This window comes from Papio anubis, chromosome 12 (assembly GCF_008728515.1).
Source record: "Papio anubis isolate 15944 chromosome 12, Panubis1.0, whole genome shotgun sequence".
Taxonomy (NCBI): domain Eukaryota; kingdom Metazoa; phylum Chordata; class Mammalia; order Primates; family Cercopithecidae; genus Papio; species Papio anubis.
Window position 1 is genome coordinate 11,003,044 of NC_044987.1, and position 20,525 is coordinate 11,023,568.

Genomic DNA, 20,525 nt, shown 5'->3' on the forward strand with positions numbered 1-20,525 from the left:
GCACTTTGTACTCAGATCTGACTCCGAAACTTACCCATTCCAGTCGATCCGGCGGCCTCCCTCCCGCCTGTGAGAAGGTGGATGGCCGCGTGTATGTGTGTGTGTTGTGTGTACAAGTGTACCTACACGCATGCCTTCAGGACCTGCTGTGAGTCCACTTGGGAAGACCAGAAACATCTGAGGTGACGAGCACTCATAAATCAAGCAATAAACACGCACACCATTTATTATTGTAGTTCAATACTTTTTTCTTTTTAATTCATACTGTACTTCCATGGCTCTAGCTACTTTACATTAAGATTTGGCTGGGCAGCCTTGTGTGTTTCTAGGTACTAGCAGTAAGTGTTCCGACCTTGCGCACAGCGCCAGGCAAAGTACAGTTATAGATCCAAATACAGACGGCCAGACAACTCGACTGCACTTGACCCGTGTTCTTTCCCATAGATGGCCCAGTGCAGGTGTTGGGGCTGCTCCCTCTGCCTCACCCCACTCCACCTCATGTCAGGATTATCCAGGGGCCACTATGGCCTCTGACCCATCCCTCCCCACCTTGGAGTCTAGGTTGAGTTGGGGAAAAAGCACCATGGGTTTGGGAAGATGGTCTGGTCCATGCAGAGAGTGGTCTGGCCTTTAAGTGCAGGGTAGGAAAATGTGGGGAGCCACAAGCTATTGTTGGCAAAAATGGCTGCTTTGACTATGCAATCTCAGCACGTGGCACCCAAGCCCCAGGCCAATGCCCCAGACAGTCAGCTGCCTTGCCTGGAGCAGAGGCCACCCTTTTGCTTCTGCAATGTCTTATTGTATTGAGAGAAGCAAGGAGGGCTGAAGAATGACAATGTTCTTTAAGCCTTCAAATGTTGGGGAGATCGTCCAGCATCAGCTCCTCCTGGCCGGCAAGGTGCTGCTCATCAGCTGCCAAGACTCCAGTCCGGGCTCCAGGGCCTGCTGAGGATCTCCAGTCACAAGACCCCAGAGCTGTTGCACAGAACATCAAAACAGGGAGCTGGCTGGGCCCTTCACAACCATGGCCAGAGCAGAAGTGAGGTAACAAGGCTGGGCAGAGCGGTGGGAAGGGAGCTCTCTAAACAGTGTGCAAATTCCTGCTCTGCACTATGACAGCAAGCAGGGGTCTTAAAAGATGGCCTTCCAGGAAAATGCTCCTCTCAGACCCAAAATGCATCTTCTGGAAGAAAACACAGAGGTGAAGGGGATTGGGGCCAACCTGCTGGAGGTTGGGGGAATGAAAGTCAAGGATGTGAAGTGGTGAATGGGATGATTGTCCCATAGCCTAGAGACAAGTGGTGAGGGTGGGGAGAGTCAGGAAGGGGCCCTGGAGTTTCCTCCTGGAGGAGGCAGGCAGGGTATGAGGTGTAGGGAGACCAGAGCCCTGCCATCTGGGGGAGGGAGAAGAGTGCTATTTCTCCTGGGGGCAGTAGGAGAAAAGGGCTGGCTTTGGCTGCCCTGCAGAGCTTAAAGAAGCGACACGGTATGGCACAGAAAGTACCCTTCTGGGACCACAAGCATCCAGAAAGATACTTCCCCTAGTCCCTTCTCCAGGACCTCATCCTAGGGATGCTGCCTGGAAATGTAATAGGTAGAGTTCAAGTTTGGGTGGGGGCAGGGACACGGAGAGAATCCACTTCTCACAGAGCACTCCTCTTGAGCTCTCTTGGTCCTCGCCATGTCAGTGTAGGTTCTTAGTGTCAGTGCTCTAAGGCAAACCCAAGAGTTTCAGCCAAAGCTTCATACTAAATCCAAACCCTATCTAGACCAAAGAGAAGTGCTAGGACCAGAAGTGGTTTCTCTCCACTGTTTCTTCTACCAGTAAGGAGGAAGGACAGACAGATGAAAGGCTTCACAGAGCCTAGAGATAGAAGATGAGCTCCATTGAAAAGAATGTTCTTCTCCCAACTCAGAGAAAGTCCAAAGGAAGATCCCTCCACAAACTAGGCCAAAGAAGGAAGAAACTCTTCTAGGTGAATACTGAGCAATACATCAAGCTCGCTCGATCTATCTCTCTCTCTCTCTCTCTCTCTCTCTCTCTCTCCCCCCTCTACTGGGCATCCCCAGCCCTCCGAGCCACCTAAAGAATATATTTTAACCACCCTGGGTCTCCTGGGAATGCAAACACTGCCCTACCACGCCTCTAAATACTGGGAAGCTTCAGCCTCTGGGCTTGTTCCCTCCTGGCAGAGTAACTGAGAAATTCCACTCAGTCTTCTCAGCCTCTGGCCTAACCCCCAAGATGATGTCAAAGCTAGAACCTACCTTAAAGATGATCTAGCCCCACTCCCTCCTGTGACAGGAGGATACTGAAGCTCAGAGACGGAATGACTTGCCCAAGGCCACAGAGCTTAGTCAGTGGAAAAATCAGGACCCAGGCCCAGGTCTCCAAACCATCAGTGCAGTGCTCTTATACAGAGCTTCAAGCAGCTGATCTTGCTGGCCTGAGATGTAATCCTCTTGTCCCCAAAGAGGTGGATGGGGAAGGGAGAGAGTCACACCCATGATTAGCTTGTCTGAGGCCAGTCTTGTCAATGCTTTCACAGTAAGCTGTAATGGAACTTTAGATCCTGTAGTAGTTCTTCACCTCGTTAGAAACTGCAAATTCTTTAAAACTGAGTGCAAACTCTCAAACATTGTACCACGTAAGTCATTACAGAAAGACTCCTGTGTGTCCCTAGTAAACAAAAACAAACACAAAAAGCACTGGCTGGAAGAAGTTACATAAGTAGTGATTTTTTGATGCTCCCTTGTAGACAGCAACTAGCTAGGCTAATGGCCAGGAATACAATGCTATTTATTTGTTTCACTCCCAGACTTATCTGCAAGGGTGAGTTAAGATCTCTTTCACAAGCTATTAACCAAGGGGGAAGAGATTTTGTTTGGGAATGAATAGAGTTGTTGGTTTTCTCCTGGTATGATAGTCAAAAAATTATTGGAACAGAGAGAGCCTACAAGAGACCCACAATTCTTAAAGCGCATTCCCTATGTGCACACATTGTCTACTGGGTTCAAATCACTAAAAAACCAGGAGGGTTCTTCTGACATACTCAGTACTGCCCTCCCTGCCACCTTCTCCTGCTGGGAATGGTCCTGAGAGGTAAAGCAGAAGCAGAACAACTCCCTGCGGCCAGGTCTGCTCTGTCACTTGACTCCAAACAAAGAATCCTTTTAAAGTCATCCCACAGGTTCCACCATGGCACCTTTCATAATTAAATAACTTAAGTAAATAATTATGTATGGAATAAATTCAGGAATCTCCAATTTTTGCATTCAAAACTTTCTGGGAATAGTTTTGGCTTCTGACTGTGCCAAGGGGGAGATTTCCAGCAGTCTGCACCATGCCTCCTTCTTTGGCTCAGAGCCCATGAGCCTTGATCCCTACCAGTGTCCCTTACCCAAAGTCCTAGACAAGAACTGAACAAGGACACACTGGGCTGTGCGCGTAGGCACTCTTCACAGGGATTACACGAAACTGCATTTCCTCCCATCTCCTCTTCTAGGGGAGGAATACCTGCTCTGGCTGATGACTTGGAGCCTCCTCACCCTCCTCCCTTGGAGGATGACCTGGGCATGGACCTTCCTGTTTTCTGATCCTGCCCTTAGGGAAATACCAAGGCCTTATCTTCACATGGAAAAGTCAGAAACTGTAATTGCCACAGGGAATTAAAGGCCATTCTAAGAGAAAAATACAACTTTGTGGGGTAGATGAGTGATAAAATCTTCTGTCTTTTGGGCTGATGTTCTGGGACATCTGGGACATCTGGGGTTCCTTCTGCCCCTGCATCAAGAAGCCCAGGAGAAGAACAAGCAAGACTGAAGAGCTCTGCATGCCCAATGGGCTGTGACTCTTTCATGAATCTCCACAAGCTCTGCCTGGAGCTGGTGGGACTCTTTTGATCCTTATATGAAGAAACAGTAGTTAGTATATGAGGGATGATGAATGTGCCCAGAGGGCCCCGTGAATTCAGATAAATGCATGGTGCTAGTGGGCCAACGCTGAAAAGGCCCTGAATGTCTCACTCTTTGAAGCCAGTGCCTTCTACTCCTTAATGATCTTACACCTCTGTGGGGCCAGAGACCAGAGCAGGATTTGTACTCCACCCCCTGCCAGAGCCCCCATTCCCAAGTCTGAGAAACTCAGGATTTGGAATGACTCCCTTGGGGCATAGATTTCACTTGGCCTTTTCCTGCCCAAACACATGCACCTTTGCCAGTTCCTTCCCTCCAATGGCTTAGATGCTTTTTCCATGTGCAAGCTATCTCAGACAGTTGTCTCCATTGGCGAACGCTGGTTCATTCCAAGAGCAAATGACGCTGGCAACCCATCGTGGTGCTCACCACTCACAGTGTTCTGTGGGTAAACCCTGCACCCCGGACGTAGCGAGGGCCTTCTCTTCCTCTCTCAAATCCTGGAGGGCCCAGCACACCCTGACTTATCCTGGAAATCACACTGACAGCTCCAAGTGAAGGCCTCAGAGCCACAGACCTGACTTGCTTAGAAGCACTAAAAGAGGTTTAATAAGGTCAAAAATGCTCCACCCTGGCTAATAAACAATGTGCTCTTAGGGCACAGAAAACAATAGGACTTTAGGCACTAAAAAGTGACACTTCGCCCAGATCCAGCCTGGGAGAAGACCAGAGAGAAAGTGGGTGGGAAAGTAAGAAATTCCCAGCCCTTACTGCGTCCACACCCTACATAGGTCGGAGGACGGTGCAGGGGTGATGGAGGAGAGTATCCTTCAGAACACGGGTCTTGGGAGCCTGCCACCCCCCAATGCAGCCTTCCTAGCTTTCCAAGCATCCTCTCCATCTGAGGCTCAGTACGGTCCGGATCAAGTGGGCGGCTAACCCTAAGAGTTTAGACTGGGCTCCCTTGATGTTTCTGTGTTCCCAAGAGAATGCCTGGGGAAGCCTGGGGTAGGGAAGAAAAGATTCTCTTTTATTTTGGAAACAAATCAAAAGGGGATCAGGGAACGAAGCACCTTAAGCAATGCCGTCTTGAGACTTCTTTTTGAGACCCTAGGGTCTTCACAGGCATAACTTTGGCTCAACATTTCCCTTCTAAGAGCCAAGAATGGCCAGCAAGGGAAGGGGTGGGGAACAGAGGGTGGGAGGAGGGAGATCAGGGGTGGTCAGTGCTGAGAGGCGGTTCCTGCCCTCCTCAGCTGCTCCACCCCAGGAAAACGCTGCTCCGGCCAGCACAGGGAGCGGGAGGGCCCGCTCCTTCTCCCTGGTACATAGGCATTATCTCTTTTTTAAAATCTGTATATAATATATATATTTATATTCTGTATATATATATATTTATATATATATTTATATGGTCTATGTACATGTATTGCACAGGCCTCTTGCAGCCACCCTGTTCCTGCCTTGTCAATGATAGCGATTCCTCTTTTCTTCACTTTCCGACGTGTAGTCGCGGGACCTGATGCCATTCTGAAGGTTGATGAGCGAGTCCTTCATCTGCAAGACAGAAAACCCCACCCCAGGCCTGGGTCTGCGCTTTCAGTGGGATTCTCCACCGAGCAGCCCTCTCCCCACACCCGCCTAGGGCAGGCCTCCAACCACGCCATGGGGCTGAAAAGAGTCGGGCACCTAAAGCAAGGCTGGTTCTCTGGGCACGCTGTTTCAAGCAGAAAGGGGACAGTCAGGCTGGGCGCGGTGACTCACACCTGTAATCCCAGCACTTTGGGAGGCAGAGGTGGGAGGATCGCTTGAGGCCAGGAGTTTCAGACCAGCCTGGGTCACACAGAGAGACCCCATCTCTATAAAAAATTTAAAAATTAGCCAGCCCCTGTGATATGCACCTGTAGTCCTAACTACTCAGGAGGCTGGGATGGGAGGATGGCTTGAACCCGGGAGTTCGCAACTGCAGAGAACTATGACTGCACCACTGCACTCCAGCCTGGGCAGCAGAGCAAGACCCTGCCTCTTAAAAAAAGAGAGAGACAGAGAGGGAAAAGGAGAGGGAGAGAGAAATAAAAGAAAAAAAGAGAGGAAGAAAGAAAGGAGACAGACAATCTAGCACGGGAAGCCCTTGGGTAGGGCTTACTGGGTCTCAGTGCTGAATCGAGAACTCTCTTGAAGTGTTCAACTGCTACAAAGAGCCTCTCAGGCTGTCACTGACTTGATCTACTCGTTTCATCTGGTTTCCCTGATGATCCCTAATATACCACATGCCTGTCTTTGTACATTTAGCCACACTGTTCCCCCCACCTGGGAATCTTTGTGCTCTTGCCTATGCCAATCTCACCCATCTGCTAAGGCTCAGAATAAATCCAAACTTTCTCCAGCTCTCAGTCATCCCTCTCCTTCATGGTCTCTCACACAGCACACTCAGGCTCTGGACTTCAGTCATCTTTCGTTGCTTGGTTTCATGTTTGCTAGGACTAGAACTGTGTCTAATCCTTCTCTTGTGCACCCAGGGGCACCACGCAGAGAACTGGGTAGGTTCCTATTAGGTACCTACATCAGCAAATTAACATTTTTAGGTCACAGACTGCAGTCTAAATGGGAGACTAGAATGGAGCCCGGCAGGAGAATTCTAAAATGGCCCATCACACCACATATTTAAATACTCACATATTTACATACTGTCTCTGGGTAAACTGCTCTGTTACAACACAAGACAACATTTCTGGGGTAAATGGTTACAGATTTGGGGAAAGTCTGGTCTCCCTGCTTAGTCTACCACTTTCTTCTCTCTAGTTCATTTATATCTTCTGCTCAAGACAGAGGAGGAGGCCATTCTGTTATTTTAAAAGTTACTTTTAAAGAGATTGAAACAAAACAACTCTCTTAATACTTATCGTGTCGAGTCCACTAGGCTATAAGTCTGACAGCCCCAACCCCCAAGTTAATGGGCCCCGTTCTGAAATAGAATTCTAGAGTTGGAAGAGACCCCTGGGTCATCTAGTCCAAATGCCCCAATTTAATCGATAAGTTCTTTATCCATCATCATCTAGTTACCCCTTGAACACTTTCAATGTTGGAATCTCAGTTCTCTACAGTAGCCTGTTTCATTGCTGGACAGCATTAGCCACAAGTTGTCTGCAGTTGATGATGAAGAAAAATTACTTTCTTAAACTTCTAGCCCAAGTTCAGTGCTCTGGAGTTTTTCAGTAAGTCTAACCCTTGACACCTGTTGGCCTAGATGTCTGAAGACCACCCTGTTCTCCTCACCCCCGTGTTCCCTTCTCCTGGGTTTGTCCTCAGTGCCATCAACCATTCTTGAAATGGTAGGGCTTCTAAACTCCTCACTATGCTTTTTGTCTTCTTTTAGTTAAAAAAAAAAAATGCCCTCCTTAAGTATAGTGACAAAGCTAAACACATCCAACTGGGTCCTGATAGCTGCATTAAGATTCTTTTCCCTTTTTTCTTTCTGAGATGAAGTCTCACTCTGTCGCCCAGGCTGGAGTGCAGTGGCGCTATCTCAGCTCATTGAAACCTCCGCCTCCCAGGTTCAAGCAATTCTCCTGCCTAAGCCTCCCAAGCAGCTGGGATTACAGGCGTGCGCCACCATGCCCGGCTAATTTTTATATTTTGAGTAGAGACAAGGTTTTGCCATGTTGGCCAGGCTGGTCTCAAACTCCTGACCTCCAGTGATCTGCCCTCTTCGGCCTCCCAAAGTGCTGGGATTATAGGCATGAGCCACCACGCCCGGCCTCTTTCTCCTTATTTAGAGCTAAGACCAAAGAATGCAAGGAAATAAAGTTTAATTTTAATGAGCACCACCCATATGCCATCAAATCCTGATGACAGTTCCATGAAGCTACGATTACAATTCCTATTTTATAAATGAAGAAATGGAAGCTCAAGGTCCCTTGCTCATGGTCACAAAATTAGTTAGTGGCAAGGCTGGGATGCCATCTCTGGCTGGTCACAAAACGTCAGAAAGTCAACTCTTCAGGGAGAGAAGTTGTCATGTAGCAGGGTAAATTGTGAGTCTATCACTTTCTAATTCTCTTGCACAGCAGAGGCAGGTTCCTGCTCTCTAGGCAACCACATGGAGGCATATATTATAGGATACTAAACTATTCTGGGGAAGCAGGAAGCTCCCTCCCCCAAGGAAACTAGGCTAATTTTTGATTTTGCCTCAGGATGATTTGCCTAAATAGTTGATCTCGTTTTGCGGGGGGGAATACAGGCAAACTGTACGACAAAGATGATGCTACGACAAGAAGACAAAGTACAGCCATCTTCCCAGACTATCAGTGCAGTGCCACCGACTGTCAAAGGAGGGGGCGGTGAACATTTGAAAAAACTCAAAGACATGCCCTCTGGGAAGACAAATCTCTGTAAAAGGGTTGAGGGGGTTCTCTGTTTAAATGCCTGTCAGATGGTTATGGTTACCAACAATAGAAATAAAAAGAGTTCTCCTTCCAACTAACCTACAGCTTTCCTGGTGCACATTCAGTGGGTCATTTTATTGTTATTATTTTGTAGAATACACCTGCATTTCTAGCAGCCCACTCAAGGAAGGCTTTCCATTTAGAACAATGCATGGCTTGGAGGAAGAATGAATTGGAGGGAGAAGTCTGGAGGGTGGTGATAGAGACGAGGATCTTTCTCACAGCATAAGGGAAGAAGTCCCCGCTCCCAAAGACTGGGGCAAGCAGAGAAGGTGGGCATCTCACCTGGTCAAGGAGCATCACTGAGGATTTGATGATCTCCCTCCATTTTTGGAGCTCAGTATCGTGGTACTTTTGTTGGGACTCTAAGAGCTGGGCCCATTCTGTCTGAGACTGGGGTAACCTGTGGGGTAGAAGAAGGGGTACCCCAGCAGCTGGAGTTATGCTCAGCGAACTGTCCTGTGCTCCCAGACCCCTAAAGGACAGAGAGTCACATCAGAGTGCTTTGTCCTCTGCCCACTGCCCCTGGTTCCCCTGTGCCCCAGATCAGAAGTGGGCTGAAACTATAGGGAGAGATTCTGAGTTTCCCTGTGGGGTCTTCCCAGAGGGCTATCCCTTGGGCAAGGGCAGTGAGGCAGTCCCAAGGAGACTGGGAGACAGGTGTCGTGGCACTGGGTGGGATGAAGGTGGAGGTGAGGGGACGAGGCCAGGATTACCTTTCTTGGAGCCTTAGACCCTGCCAAGCAGTGAGGGTCTGCGTGGTGTATTCCAACATCCAGAGTTTGTAGAAGAGCATCATGTTAAGGATGACCAGCAGCACCAGACTAGGAAGGAGACATGGGGGAAAAAACCAACAGCAGTGAGATGTCATCTGAGCCTAGGGCATCCCCCATCCCAGAGGCTGCTGTCCCTGACCAGTGGGCCATCCAAAGCATTGCAGTGAGTGAGTGAGCTGGAGGGATGCAGCACAGGGGAGAGAGAAAGAAGCAACCTAATCTGGACGGGCCAGGATACAGGGGAGAGCCATGGAGAGGGGCGTGGGATGAAGGCACTAGAAAGGAGAGATGCACAGGCACCAGAACCTGGGCACCTGGGGGAAGAGAGGTATGGTGGGAAGGAAGAGAGATGAGGGGTGAGGGAGTAATCATAGAGCCAGTACCTGAAACAGATCCTAATGGGAGCAAGGAAGAAAAATGGGGAGGAGGCAGAGGTTAGAAACAGGCAAGCGTGGGGAAGGGGAGAACTGCACTGAAAATCAAGCTGGGAGCGAGTGAGAGTATATGAGAAAAAAAAAATACTAGAAGCAAAGACACAACGGATGAGAAGACCCAGCAAGGACAGGGCACGAGAAAGCAACAGACAGACTCTTAGTATTTCACGGGTGCTAAATTGAGAAAAGATTCCCCTTACCAACCCAACCTTAGGACGTACTTGAAGGGTGAGACGGAAGGAGGAATTCCACTGGGTCCCTAGCTCTGCCAAGGATACCTCTTACAGACATTAGCAGAACTTCCCGCAAGCTGCAAACTTCCCTGCCTCAACCCGATACCAGCGGGCAGGGATCATGGAGGCAGGCTGAGGTTTCCCAGAGTCTGGGTCGGAACTGGTGAGAGACAGGGGAGGCAAGGATCATCCAGGGGCTGGAGGGGCTGTGGGGAATGAGGAGTCACAGAGAGACTGCAGGAATTCCCTCCTCCTCTCAGCCTCACTGGCTGCCTAAACATCACTGTATTACAAGCTCATAGGATGGAGAGAGAAGACATCATCGTGGGTAGAGAGGATCCAGAGACACACAAAACTGGATGCAAACCCTGGCTCACCGCTTAAAACTCTCTTAACTTTTGATCAAGTTTCCTAGCTTCTCCGACCTAGGGACAGTAACACCTATCTTACTGGGATTGTTCTGTAGATGAAAGGGAATATATGGAAAATATCGTGGCACACTATAGGCCCTACACAAAGGGTAGTTCTTATCACTAATGGGGGAGATGTGGACACACATAAGAAGAGAGAAGATGACAAAAAACGAGAAGATAGGCCGGGCATGGTGGCTCAAGCCTGTAATCCCAGCACTTTGGGAGGCCAAGGTGGGTGGATTGCTTGAGCTGGGAAGTTTGAAACCAGCCTGGGCAACACAGCAAAACCCCATCTCTACAAAAAAAATTTTAAAAAATTAGTCGGGTGTGGTGGCATGCACCTGTGGTCCCAGCTACTAGGGAAGCTGAGGCAGGAGGATTGCTTGAGCCTGGGAGGTGGAGGTGAGAGTGAGCTGAAATCATGCTACTGCATTCCAACCTGGGCAACAGAGTGAGAACCTGTCTCAAAAAAAAAAAAGGAAAAGAAAGAAAAAGAGATAAAAGAGAGATGGATAAAAGACAGCAAAGAAAGAAAAGCCTATGCGATGCCTTAGGGTTTTCAAAGCGTATGCCTGTGCAAGAGGTACTGTGTCTCTCATCTGTGCTTCTGGTACTGTGGCAGGTAGACTTCTTTAAACTGGCAGCCACAAATTTCTGGCGCTGCTGTCTTCTCAGGCCTCTCTGAGTTGTCCGCAAGGCCTTTAAAACTTTTGTGTTGAATTTCAATGCCATGGTCTTTAATTTTATCAGCACATACTGGGTCATCTGAACACCCGCCTCTTTGGCACAGCCTGCTCACGATCTTGGTGCCTGCATTTGGGTTTATGTTTGCAATCCTGTCTGTGCTAAGTGAAGGTCAAGGGATACCCCTGTGTGCTGTCTGAGTGAAGGCTGCACAGTGGTCGACACAGGGAAAGGAGGTGGCTGAGTCACGCTGTAGCAGGCACGTGGGGGCAAGAGTCTGCCAGACACAGGGCAAGCTGTGCTGTGTCAGCCCGTCCCACATGCAGGCTGTCGGCAGACACTCCGCCTGGATCCTGTAGCACTGAATTAGAGTCTGATCATTCTAAACTTACAAAACCAAAAGGTGAGTTGATAACATGCTATACAATTTGCTCAGGAGTGCAGGCCTTCTCCACTTAAAGTCAAAATGCAGAAAGAGCTTAAACACAGAACTAACCTGAGGTTACAGTGCTCTACAAACCAAAATCCAATACAAGAGATTTAATTTAACAGAACAATGAATGGCATGAATCACATTAAATCGATGTTGCTAAGTGTGACTTTTACTAGTTTTACAGTTACATTTATTGATTGATTGATTGATTGATTGATTGAGACGGAATCTCGCTCTTCTGCCCAGGCTGGAGTGCAGTGGCGTGATCTTGGCTCACTGCAAGCTCTGCTTCCCGGGTTCAAGTGATTCTCCTGCCTCAGCCTCCCGAGTAGCTGGGACCACAGGCACCCGCCACCACACCCAGCTAATTTTTTGTATTTTTTAGTAGAGATGGGGTTTCACCATGTTAGCCAGGATGGTCTCGATCTGCTGACCTCATGATCCACCCGCCTCAGCCTCCCAAAGTGCTGGGATTACAGGCGTGAGCCACCATGCCCGGCCTACAGTTACTTTTGTTTTTAATTTTGTAATAATATCTTCATTTCTTATGCTGTCATCAGAAGAATTTTGCATCTACTTTTATGTGACATATTAAAGTCACTGAAAGAGTCCACCTTACGTTCCTCATGGCTTCCCCTCCTGTAAGTGATCCCCAGGGCCATCCTAGACCTTGTCTTCTTTGTCACACTCTCTACTCTCTATGATGCTTTCATTCACACCATGGCTTTAATGCTCTGGATAATTAAGCAGGGACTGCAGCTTATACTTCTCATCTGAGCTCCAGGACCACATCAGCACAAATCTGTCACCTCTTCCTGGATAACCTATGGCACCTCAGACACACCTGGAACTGTTAATGTTTTCTTTGGAAATGCTTTGCTAAATTCCAGATGTCTGTGAATGACACGACCATGTATGGTCCCTCGAATCAGTAGTTCATCTTCCTTCCCTACACCACCAGATGGGTGATGAGTCTGCCTCCCAGCTCCAGGCCTTCATCCAACCTGACAGCTGCTCTCACCTAGATCCCACAGCTCACTCTGACTGACCTCCCTACCTCCAGTCTTTACTACTCGAATCCATCTGACATATTGCTGTCAGAGTGATTTTTCTCTTTGGTACAAATCTGAGCATGTCACTCCTGGGCTTCCATCAGAGTTTCCTGAGGGTGAGGCTGTGCTCTGCCTCTGCCTCTCCGAGAATGCTTCAGTGAGGCCAGGGTCACAGAAGCAAGACTGAACTAGAGACAATCTGGTGCACAGTGCGCAGCAGGTAGAGCCCACATCTGGCCAGCTGCAATGCTCGCACCCACCCATGCCCCACACTCTTGAAGCATACACCCATCCAAGGAAGGCATGGGACTGTGCAGTGGGCTGAGCCAAGTGGAAGAGCTGTCCTTAGATGTCCTAGTGCTTCCTGCCCAAAATGGTTGAATAAAGCCCTGGGCAGCTGATGGCATGGACTCGTTCCTCAGAGAGCTAACTGTTCTCCCATCGTATGTCTTCTTTCTTTTGACTTTACTTTTCCCTAGCACAGCATCTTTCTTCTTTATTTATTTGTATTTTTTTATTTTTTTGAGACAGAGTCTTGCTCTGTTGCCCGGACTGGAGTGCAGTGGCGTGATCTCGGCTCACTGCAAGCTCCACTTTCTGGGTTCATGCCATTCTCCTGCCTCAGCCTCCCAAGCAGCTGGGACCACAGGCACTCGCCACCACGTCTGGCTAATTTTTTTGTATTTTTAGTAGAGATGGGGTTTAACTGTGTTACCCAGGATGGTCTCGATCTCCTGACCTCATGATCCGCCCGCCGTGGCCTCCCAAAGTGCTGGGATTACAGGTGTGAGCCACTGCGCCCGGCCAGCACGGCATCTTTCTATGCAAGTTACTGAGCCTACTGTTTTATAATATCATAGCAATTATTATAAATAGTCTACATTAAAATAAGCATCCACTTTTCCTGTATTGTAGGCATTGATTTTGTCTGGCTACCCTGCCAACGTGTGGGCTCTGTGAGTGCACAGTTCCAGTGCCTGGCACAGAGCAGACACTCAGAACATCTAATGAACGAATGGACTCCTAAAATGCCCTCTAGCATTTCTCTGTTCGCATTTAACCATCTGTGCAGGAATTTCAAACCTTCTGTCTCTCTCACCCACTTGAAACTGAATCCCTGAAGGGTATGGATGCTGCATGAAGCATTTTCTTCTGCAGGCCTAGCATACAGTAAATGCTGAACAAAGCACAGAAAAAGCAGCAAAGAGGTAAGCAACAGGCAGAGCAACCAATCCAGACAGAGACTAGAGGACAAAGAAAAAACCAGGGAAAACAGTAAGGGTGCTCAGATGCTTCAAGAGACGAGGGCTGGGGCACCAGGCTGGAAAGGGAAGGTGGTGAGGGCAGGATAGGAGAACCTAGAGTCCCTTACACACAGCTGATAACCAGCAGCAGCTTGGACACGCTCTGCAGGTGGAAACCATTGGGGGTGTCCTCGGGGATATGCCGCGTCTGCGTGGAACCTGTGGGGAGAATTAAAGAGACCATCACCATGGTGACCCACAAGTCCAACAACTGCTGGCGGGGACACTGGTCAAACAGCAAACCTCAAAGACTGATGGAAAAATGTCCACGACACTGCGACAGCAACGATATGCTAGACAATGCCAGCTCTCCAAGAGGAGAAGGCAAAATCCTCAAGGGCAAGGTCACAGGTTGGGTCAGGTAATCATTGAACAAATGAGAAAATCAACAGGCCCATGTAGCCAGGATATATAGGCCCAGGACAAAGTGATCTTCAGCTACGGGAGGGGACATGGCACTGGGCTAGGACTAAAGACAGCTGGCTTTTGGCTCTGGATCTATTCCTAGGAAGCTACATGATGGTGGACAAGTCATGTAAGCTCTCTGAGAGTCAGTTTACTCAAATGCAATGTCAGTCAAAATCTTAAAGGCAAAACATGCAACATGGAAGTGCTAGGGGCGAAGCTAGGGGGCATGCAGAAGACTGGCACTCTCCCCCGACTCTCCCCTCTTCTTCTGCCTCCCCTGTCCCTATCCAGCTCAATTAGTTGGTCTCTAAGGCCCCTTAGAGTCCCAAGTTTCCAGGATTCAGCAAAGACAAGGATGTGAATGGCTGGGTGGGAAGAGGAAGAAATATTAAGGGAGTCCATGGTCTGAGAGGGCAAGCCTGGATTGGCCCATGGGGGTGAAGTGAAGGGGGACTGTCTTAAACTCCCTGGTCTTTGTGTAATGAGGTAATCTCTGTGGTCTGAGCTGTGGGATCTCCTTAGTGTATTTCCCAAGAACTTGGAAGCTTCATACTTGAGCCTATGCAGGTAGCCATGGAACTAGGGCAACACGAAAGCATAAACACTAAGGCAGCTTTTGTTAATTAGAGCACACATATGGGTTCAGTTGGGGCTGAGGAACTTAAAGAGCAAAGAGAAACAGAGCATTGGGAGCCTCAGCATTAGTGACTTATGTTCAAATTATATACAAATTATATCCAAGGCGCAAAATGAGTGTGCATGTGTGTGCCTTGGTGCGGGCATGCAGCTCCAGCCCAAAGCTCAGTTCACCCCACCTGTCCCCACCTGGCACACACCTGCCACATGTTTGATCCTGTGGCCCACATCCTCATCTGTGGGCGTGGTGACCGGGCTCATCACCTCTTCCAGGTGAGGGACTCGCAGGTGGGCATGGGGACGCTTCCTCCTCCGCACCGTCGTCGTCTTGCTGGCCTTCTCTTTGGGAGATTGTCTGTGCATCTCAGCCAAATAGGTGCTCTCCGTTTTGGCCAGCTCGCTCTCTATCAGAGAAGAAAAGGCCACAGGAGACGCTACTTTCAGCCCTCCAGATGCAACTCTCTGCAGAACCATTTTCCTATTCTGTATTCTGGGAAGTTGGGTGGGTGGGTTGATGACCCTCAGAGATGCCCCTGAGCCTCAGGAGGTACTTCTGGGACCCAGCCCCAGTCAAACCCTTCCTCTGGGGTTGTTCAGCACTGCAAGGAACCATATGCTCCCAATATCTGCACCCTCATGTATACAATTTGGGGCATACACTTCTTAAATAGATGCATTCACAGGCATTTTACAAATACTTCTTGTCACAGAGTCACTAGGTCTGTGGTTCCTTTTGGGGTGAAGGGTGTTATAGATCCCTCAAAGATCTCCTAAACATCCTAGACACAGTCTTGAAAAATGCACGTGTCCACACACATGCCAAATTTGGTGTCCACATCGGGAGCAGGCGTGGGTACCTCAGGAAACTACTTCACCTTTCAGTCTCTGCCTCTATTCTCAACACCATTCCCCTGAATGGTGGGCAGCAGGAGTGCAGTTTATCGTCTCTGCAGCCCAGCTAGCAGCAAGGATTGCAGCGCTCACCTAAATGGCGGAAGTAGTCCTCCAGCCCACTCCAGAAGTTCTTCTCGATGAAGGTTTTCACTAACCCCCAGGGCTGTTTTCGATAGCGCAGCTCTGTGGAGACCCTGAGGAGCAAGCCAGACAAGATCAGTCATTCCCTGGGTGGACCTGCCTCTGCGGGGAAAAGGGAAATTCGGGATTAAGGCCAAAGCCGCTTCACATTTGTACTAAACTTTGTAAGTTAAAAGGTCTTTCCACATCCATCACATCATCTGATCTCCAGGACCACCCTCTGAGCTCAGTGGAGCTGGTGGATTTATCCCCATTTTATAGATGAGAAAACTGAGGCATAGGATACTTAAGCAGAGCAAAGGCTAACAACTAGGGTTCTGACTCCAGAGTTCTCTTATGATGGCACACTGCCTCCTCTCAGGGGTCTCACATAGGGCCCAGCAGCCTGCCTGCCAGGCAAGGGGAGGCTCTGCCTGAGGTTCAAGTCGTTTGAGAAACTGATACTGAAAGAAAGTAAGATGGCCCATCCTTTCATCAGGGTCCTTCTTTCCTTCTCTAGAGACTTTTAAGTCTAAGTCAAGTTCTGGGGTTTTATGACTTTAACCTTTAAAAGCATCAGTCACCCTGGGCAACATAGTGAGACCCCATCTCTACAAAAATAAAAATAAAAATAATTAGCCAGGGGCTTGTCTGTAGTCCCAGCTACTGGGAAGTTGAGGCTGAGGCTGCAGTGAGCCATGATTACACCACTGCACTCCAACCTGGGGAAGAGAGTGAGATCCTGTCTCCGAAAAAAAAAAGAAAAAAAGAGTATCACCTACTGCTGGCCGTGCCTCCTGCCTCTCCACTGCACCCCAGACTTCGCCGGCTCTTGCTCTTTTCCAAGTACTCCCGCTCCCAGTTGCTGGTCGCACTTCTGCCCATACCCCCTGCAGTATCAGCTCTTTTCTCTCCTATGCAGCAGCCCTGCTCTTTGACTCCCTCTTAGGTTCATCTGCATCTGTCAATATTCTCCCAGCTAATCCATCCCACCCCATCCCACCCTGTGACTAAGGCTGCCAGCCCACCCTCATCCCCCTCCTCAGGGATGCCACCTCCACCCATGTCCCAATGGGACAATGCCTGTACTTGGAGACACCTCACTCCCCAACTCAACAACCGTTGACTGCATTGTGGATGGGCACCTTCCTATAATGGTCTGTTCAAGGTCAACCAGCTACCTCTGCAGGGCTGCAGAGAAAAGACGCAATTGAAAGATCTTCTGAGGAACCCGGAATTAAGAAACCTAGGCACTGTGGAGGAAAGGATAAGAATAGGAGGGAGAGAGAAGGAAGGAAAACAAAAGAACGCAGGAGGAAGAGAAGGAAGGCTGAAGGAGGAGTACATGTTCAGGAGGAAGCACAGAACACCCAATCCCCAAAAAGTAACAAAGAATGAAAAAGATGCAGGCCCTCTTTTTTAAGAGATAGGGTTTTACTCTGTCTCCCAGGCTGGAGTGCAGCTGTGCAATCATAGCTCATTGCAGCCTCAAACTCCTGGGCTTAGACGATCCTCCTACCTCAGCCTCCCGAGTAGCTGGGACTACAGTACATGCCACCACTCCTGGATAACTTTCAATTTTTTGCAGACACAGGGTCTCACTATGTTGCCCAGGCTGGTCTTGAACCCCTGGGCTCAAGCAACCCTCCTGCCTAAGCCTCCCAAAGTGTGAGAATATAGACATGAAGCACAAAGGTCCTTCTTGATGCGCACTTGCTGAAGCCCAAAAGATCCCCGTGCAACCTTTTACTAAACTTTTATTTGAACTACATCAGTGAATTTTTGGCTCCTTACAACCAAAAAAACTTGGTCTAAGGTACAGGTAAACGGTCTGATGATTTTCAAATGGGTGTGTGTCTTGCCTTTTCAATTACACTACAAGTTTCTTAAAATGTCAGGGTCGAAATTTCTTCCTTCCTTTGGAGGCACATCACAGTGCCCACAACTAATTATTCACTCAATCAGTGTTCTCTGGACTCTGATAAGTGCAGGCCCAGCTGGGTGCTGGGAAGGAAGTGTGATGGAATGGAATTCCTGTCCTCGTGGAGGTCACTGTCTAACACTAATGGCAATCCACACAGCATGGTGGACAGAGCACAGGTTTACAACTCTAAGATCCGGGTTTCAGTGCTTACTAAAGACATGGCTCTTGGCAAAGTTCCTTAACTTATACGAAACTCAGTTTTATCTGAAAAATGAAGATAAATCCACCTCTTCGAGTCATTCTAAAGACTCCGGCGAAGGTAGGTAAAGCGCGTACACTATACTGTATGAGCCTACACAACCAATAAATAGCAGTAGCTATACAAGCTTTACTAACAAGATGTACAGAGTGGACAGAATAATTAACTCTTTCAAAACAGGGTGGTGGGTGAGCCTCCGAAGGCTTTGGAGAGAAAGCAGAATAAAGAGAGTGAGCAGCCAAGCACACCCCACCTCCGCCTTCCCCGTCAGGAGCAAATGAACGTTCTCTAAGGTAAGGACCCCCGTCTGACTGCCCAGCGCCCTGCACACAGCGCACCTGAGTCGGCTCTTGTTGCGAGCCACGCGGGTGAGCGTGTAGCGGTTGATTGTGTAGAAGTAGTCATGGTAGGGCACGTCGTGGGTGAGGACTTCGGCATCTATCACGTAACATTCACTCTCCTGGCTCGCCTTGTACATGGTCTGTGGGCAGGAAAGGTCCATTGGACAAGACTGAAGAGGAGCAAGAAGCTTGGAAAAGCACCTTCTCCCGCCTCCCCCAGCCCACCCCACCCCACGACTTCTGAACAGGAGAACTGGAATCAATGGAATCAGCAGCATCTAAACAAGCAAGATGCCACCACTGCTTTGGGGCAAAATGACACTCGCGCCCTGAAACTCCTTCCTGACATCTGCCCTGAATCCTTCAAGACAGAACACGGGAATTTCCAGCCCGCTCTTCTGTGCATCTGCCGGCTCTGCTCACCTGTGTCTCCCTGACAGTGGCAGTTTTGGGAGCCAGAGGGTTGGTAAGGGTGATGGTGTAAAGAATCACTCGGCTCTGGTTTCCGTTCTCCTCCTTTTTCCATGGATGGAAGATGATATCTAAGGGTAGAGGAGAGCCCTGGAATGAGGAAGGGAGGGCAGAGCCCCCCTCCCCAATCCGAGTTTCCCGTCCAAGTGACCTTCTGGACTGTGCTTACTACTGCCTGGCCCCCAAAAGGAAGCCAATGGGAGCCCGAGGGCCGGGCGGAGGGTGGGAAGAGGAGGAGTCGTCGAAGCAGAAAGAGGCTCATTGTAGCATTGTCAAAATTCTACACAAGGCTCCAGAATGCTGATTGTTCCTGGGGCTGGGACAGGAGGTCTTGGGGCCACCTACGGGGGTGCTGGCAACACTGGCGTTACTGTGGCGAGGACCTAGGGTCCCTTGGGAACAAGTCCTCTCCTCTAAGCCATAACCTCCCCGTGCCCTCAGCATGCCCTCTCCTCTTGGCACACAGGATCGCTGATGCCCAAATGCTTTGTAACAGCTGGATGCTTACAGGTCCCTGCTGTGGGAAGAGTTTGGGGGAAGGGAAGGAGGCAGAAGCACAGAGGGTCAAAGCATGAACCCCCAGATCCCAGATGTGAGGCCCGGCCTAGCTCCTTCTTAGCTGCGTGAGGTCAGGCAAGCACTAACAGTTTGAGTTCCAGCAGCCTCATCGGTGTCCACACACGGGGTAGCTATGAGGTCTGAATGAGACAACGTCACAAGCATGGCATAGAGTGGGTGCTGCCAGCGACGGAGAGCCGCTGTGCTTTGCTAGACGGTGAGCCCTGTGAGGGCAGGGACAGGGCAGGTCTTACGGGCTGGCATCGAGTGCCTGGTGTGCAGTGGGCAAGGGTGAAGCTGCAGTGCTGGTGAAAAGGGAGGGCAACAGGGCCTGAGGGAGCTCCCACACCACAGAAGGCTGGAGAGAGGGTGCCTGGGCCCTCAGGTGGCCGAGGGAAGGAGGGTGTGTGGGAAGAGGAACAAGGAAGGGAAGGAAGCAAACGTAGAGAAGGAAGAAGCGAGGACGAAGAGGGAGGAATGGGGGGTACAGTCCCAGCAGAACGGACCAGAGAAGCGCCGCTGCTCCATGAAGTCCCGCTGGAAGGGTGAGTTGGTGAAGAGAAGGTCATAGAGCTTGTCCACGCTGAAGTTGAAGACTTCATTCACGTACTGCCGGCCACTCAGGTCCTCATAGAAGGCCTGGACCTCCCCTGCACAGAAGAGAGAATCAGGAAGTAGACAGTGACAGCGGAGGGGCAGGGGGCCCCAGGGACATCCTCCAACTTATGTCTCTGGCTAACATGGGCACAGCCACCAAGGGTATGGAGAGACCACGGAGTAGGATAGCTGAGCTCATGGGCACGGTTTAAGACTTTGCTTTCAGTCTCTTTCCTTTGCTGGGATGCACACCATTTCCTTTAGTTGACGCTCTGCCCATTCCTTCTCTACAAGGTGTTTGGGAATGTACGATTTGCTTTTACACTTTCAAATCTCCCTAATTCAGTTGATCTTAGACTAAAATTCAAATAAATGACTACTTCTTGAAGTTGCCTAAACCCAAAGAATGGGGTTTTGAGAGTCTGTAAGTCAACTCCAATCAACAACAAATTGTAGTTGTAACCCATGGCATAGGTGTGTTTGAGGGAACGTAGACTAATCTGGAAGTATCAGTGTACAGAACTGCTGCTAAGGCTGGGGCTGGCCCAATAGCTATGACCCCTAACTACACTTCTGTAAGGCAGCCTATTTCTACCATGAAGTCAAAACCTACTCCCCCTTTTAAACT

The 20,525-nt window shown here is 49.4% G+C and overlaps 1 protein-coding gene across 34 annotated transcripts in view; it reads right to left on the reverse strand.

Annotated features, from left to right (window-relative positions):
• Positions 1-227: 227 nt before the first annotated feature.
• Positions 228-20,525, reverse strand: part of GRAMD1B (GRAM domain containing 1B) — a 274,604-nt gene continuing 254,306 nt past the window's right edge. For 21 of the 34 annotated variants that reach the window (XM_021926655.2, XM_031652843.1, XM_021926648.2 and 18 more), the window contains 10 exons: positions 19,807-19,950; positions 18,695-18,813; positions 18,269-18,411; positions 15,718-15,821; positions 14,934-15,137; positions 13,758-13,848; positions 9,520-9,531; positions 9,077-9,184; positions 8,646-8,835; positions 228-5,472 (listed from right to left, as the gene is read on the reverse strand). In XM_021926655.2, the coding sequence (XP_021782347.1) occupies positions 5,383-5,472; positions 8,646-8,835; positions 9,077-9,184; positions 9,520-9,531; positions 13,758-13,848; positions 14,934-15,137; positions 15,718-15,821; positions 18,269-18,411; positions 18,695-18,813; positions 19,807-19,950 (1,205 nt within the window). In that variant the 3' untranslated portion in view covers positions 228-5,382. The remainder of the gene's footprint in view (positions 5,473-8,645; positions 8,836-9,076; positions 9,185-9,519; positions 9,532-13,757; positions 13,849-14,933; positions 15,138-15,717; positions 15,822-18,268; positions 18,412-18,694; positions 18,814-19,806; positions 19,951-20,525) is intronic. The other 13 variants (XM_031652852.1, XM_031652850.1, XM_031652847.1 and 10 more) reach the window with 3 other exon arrangements.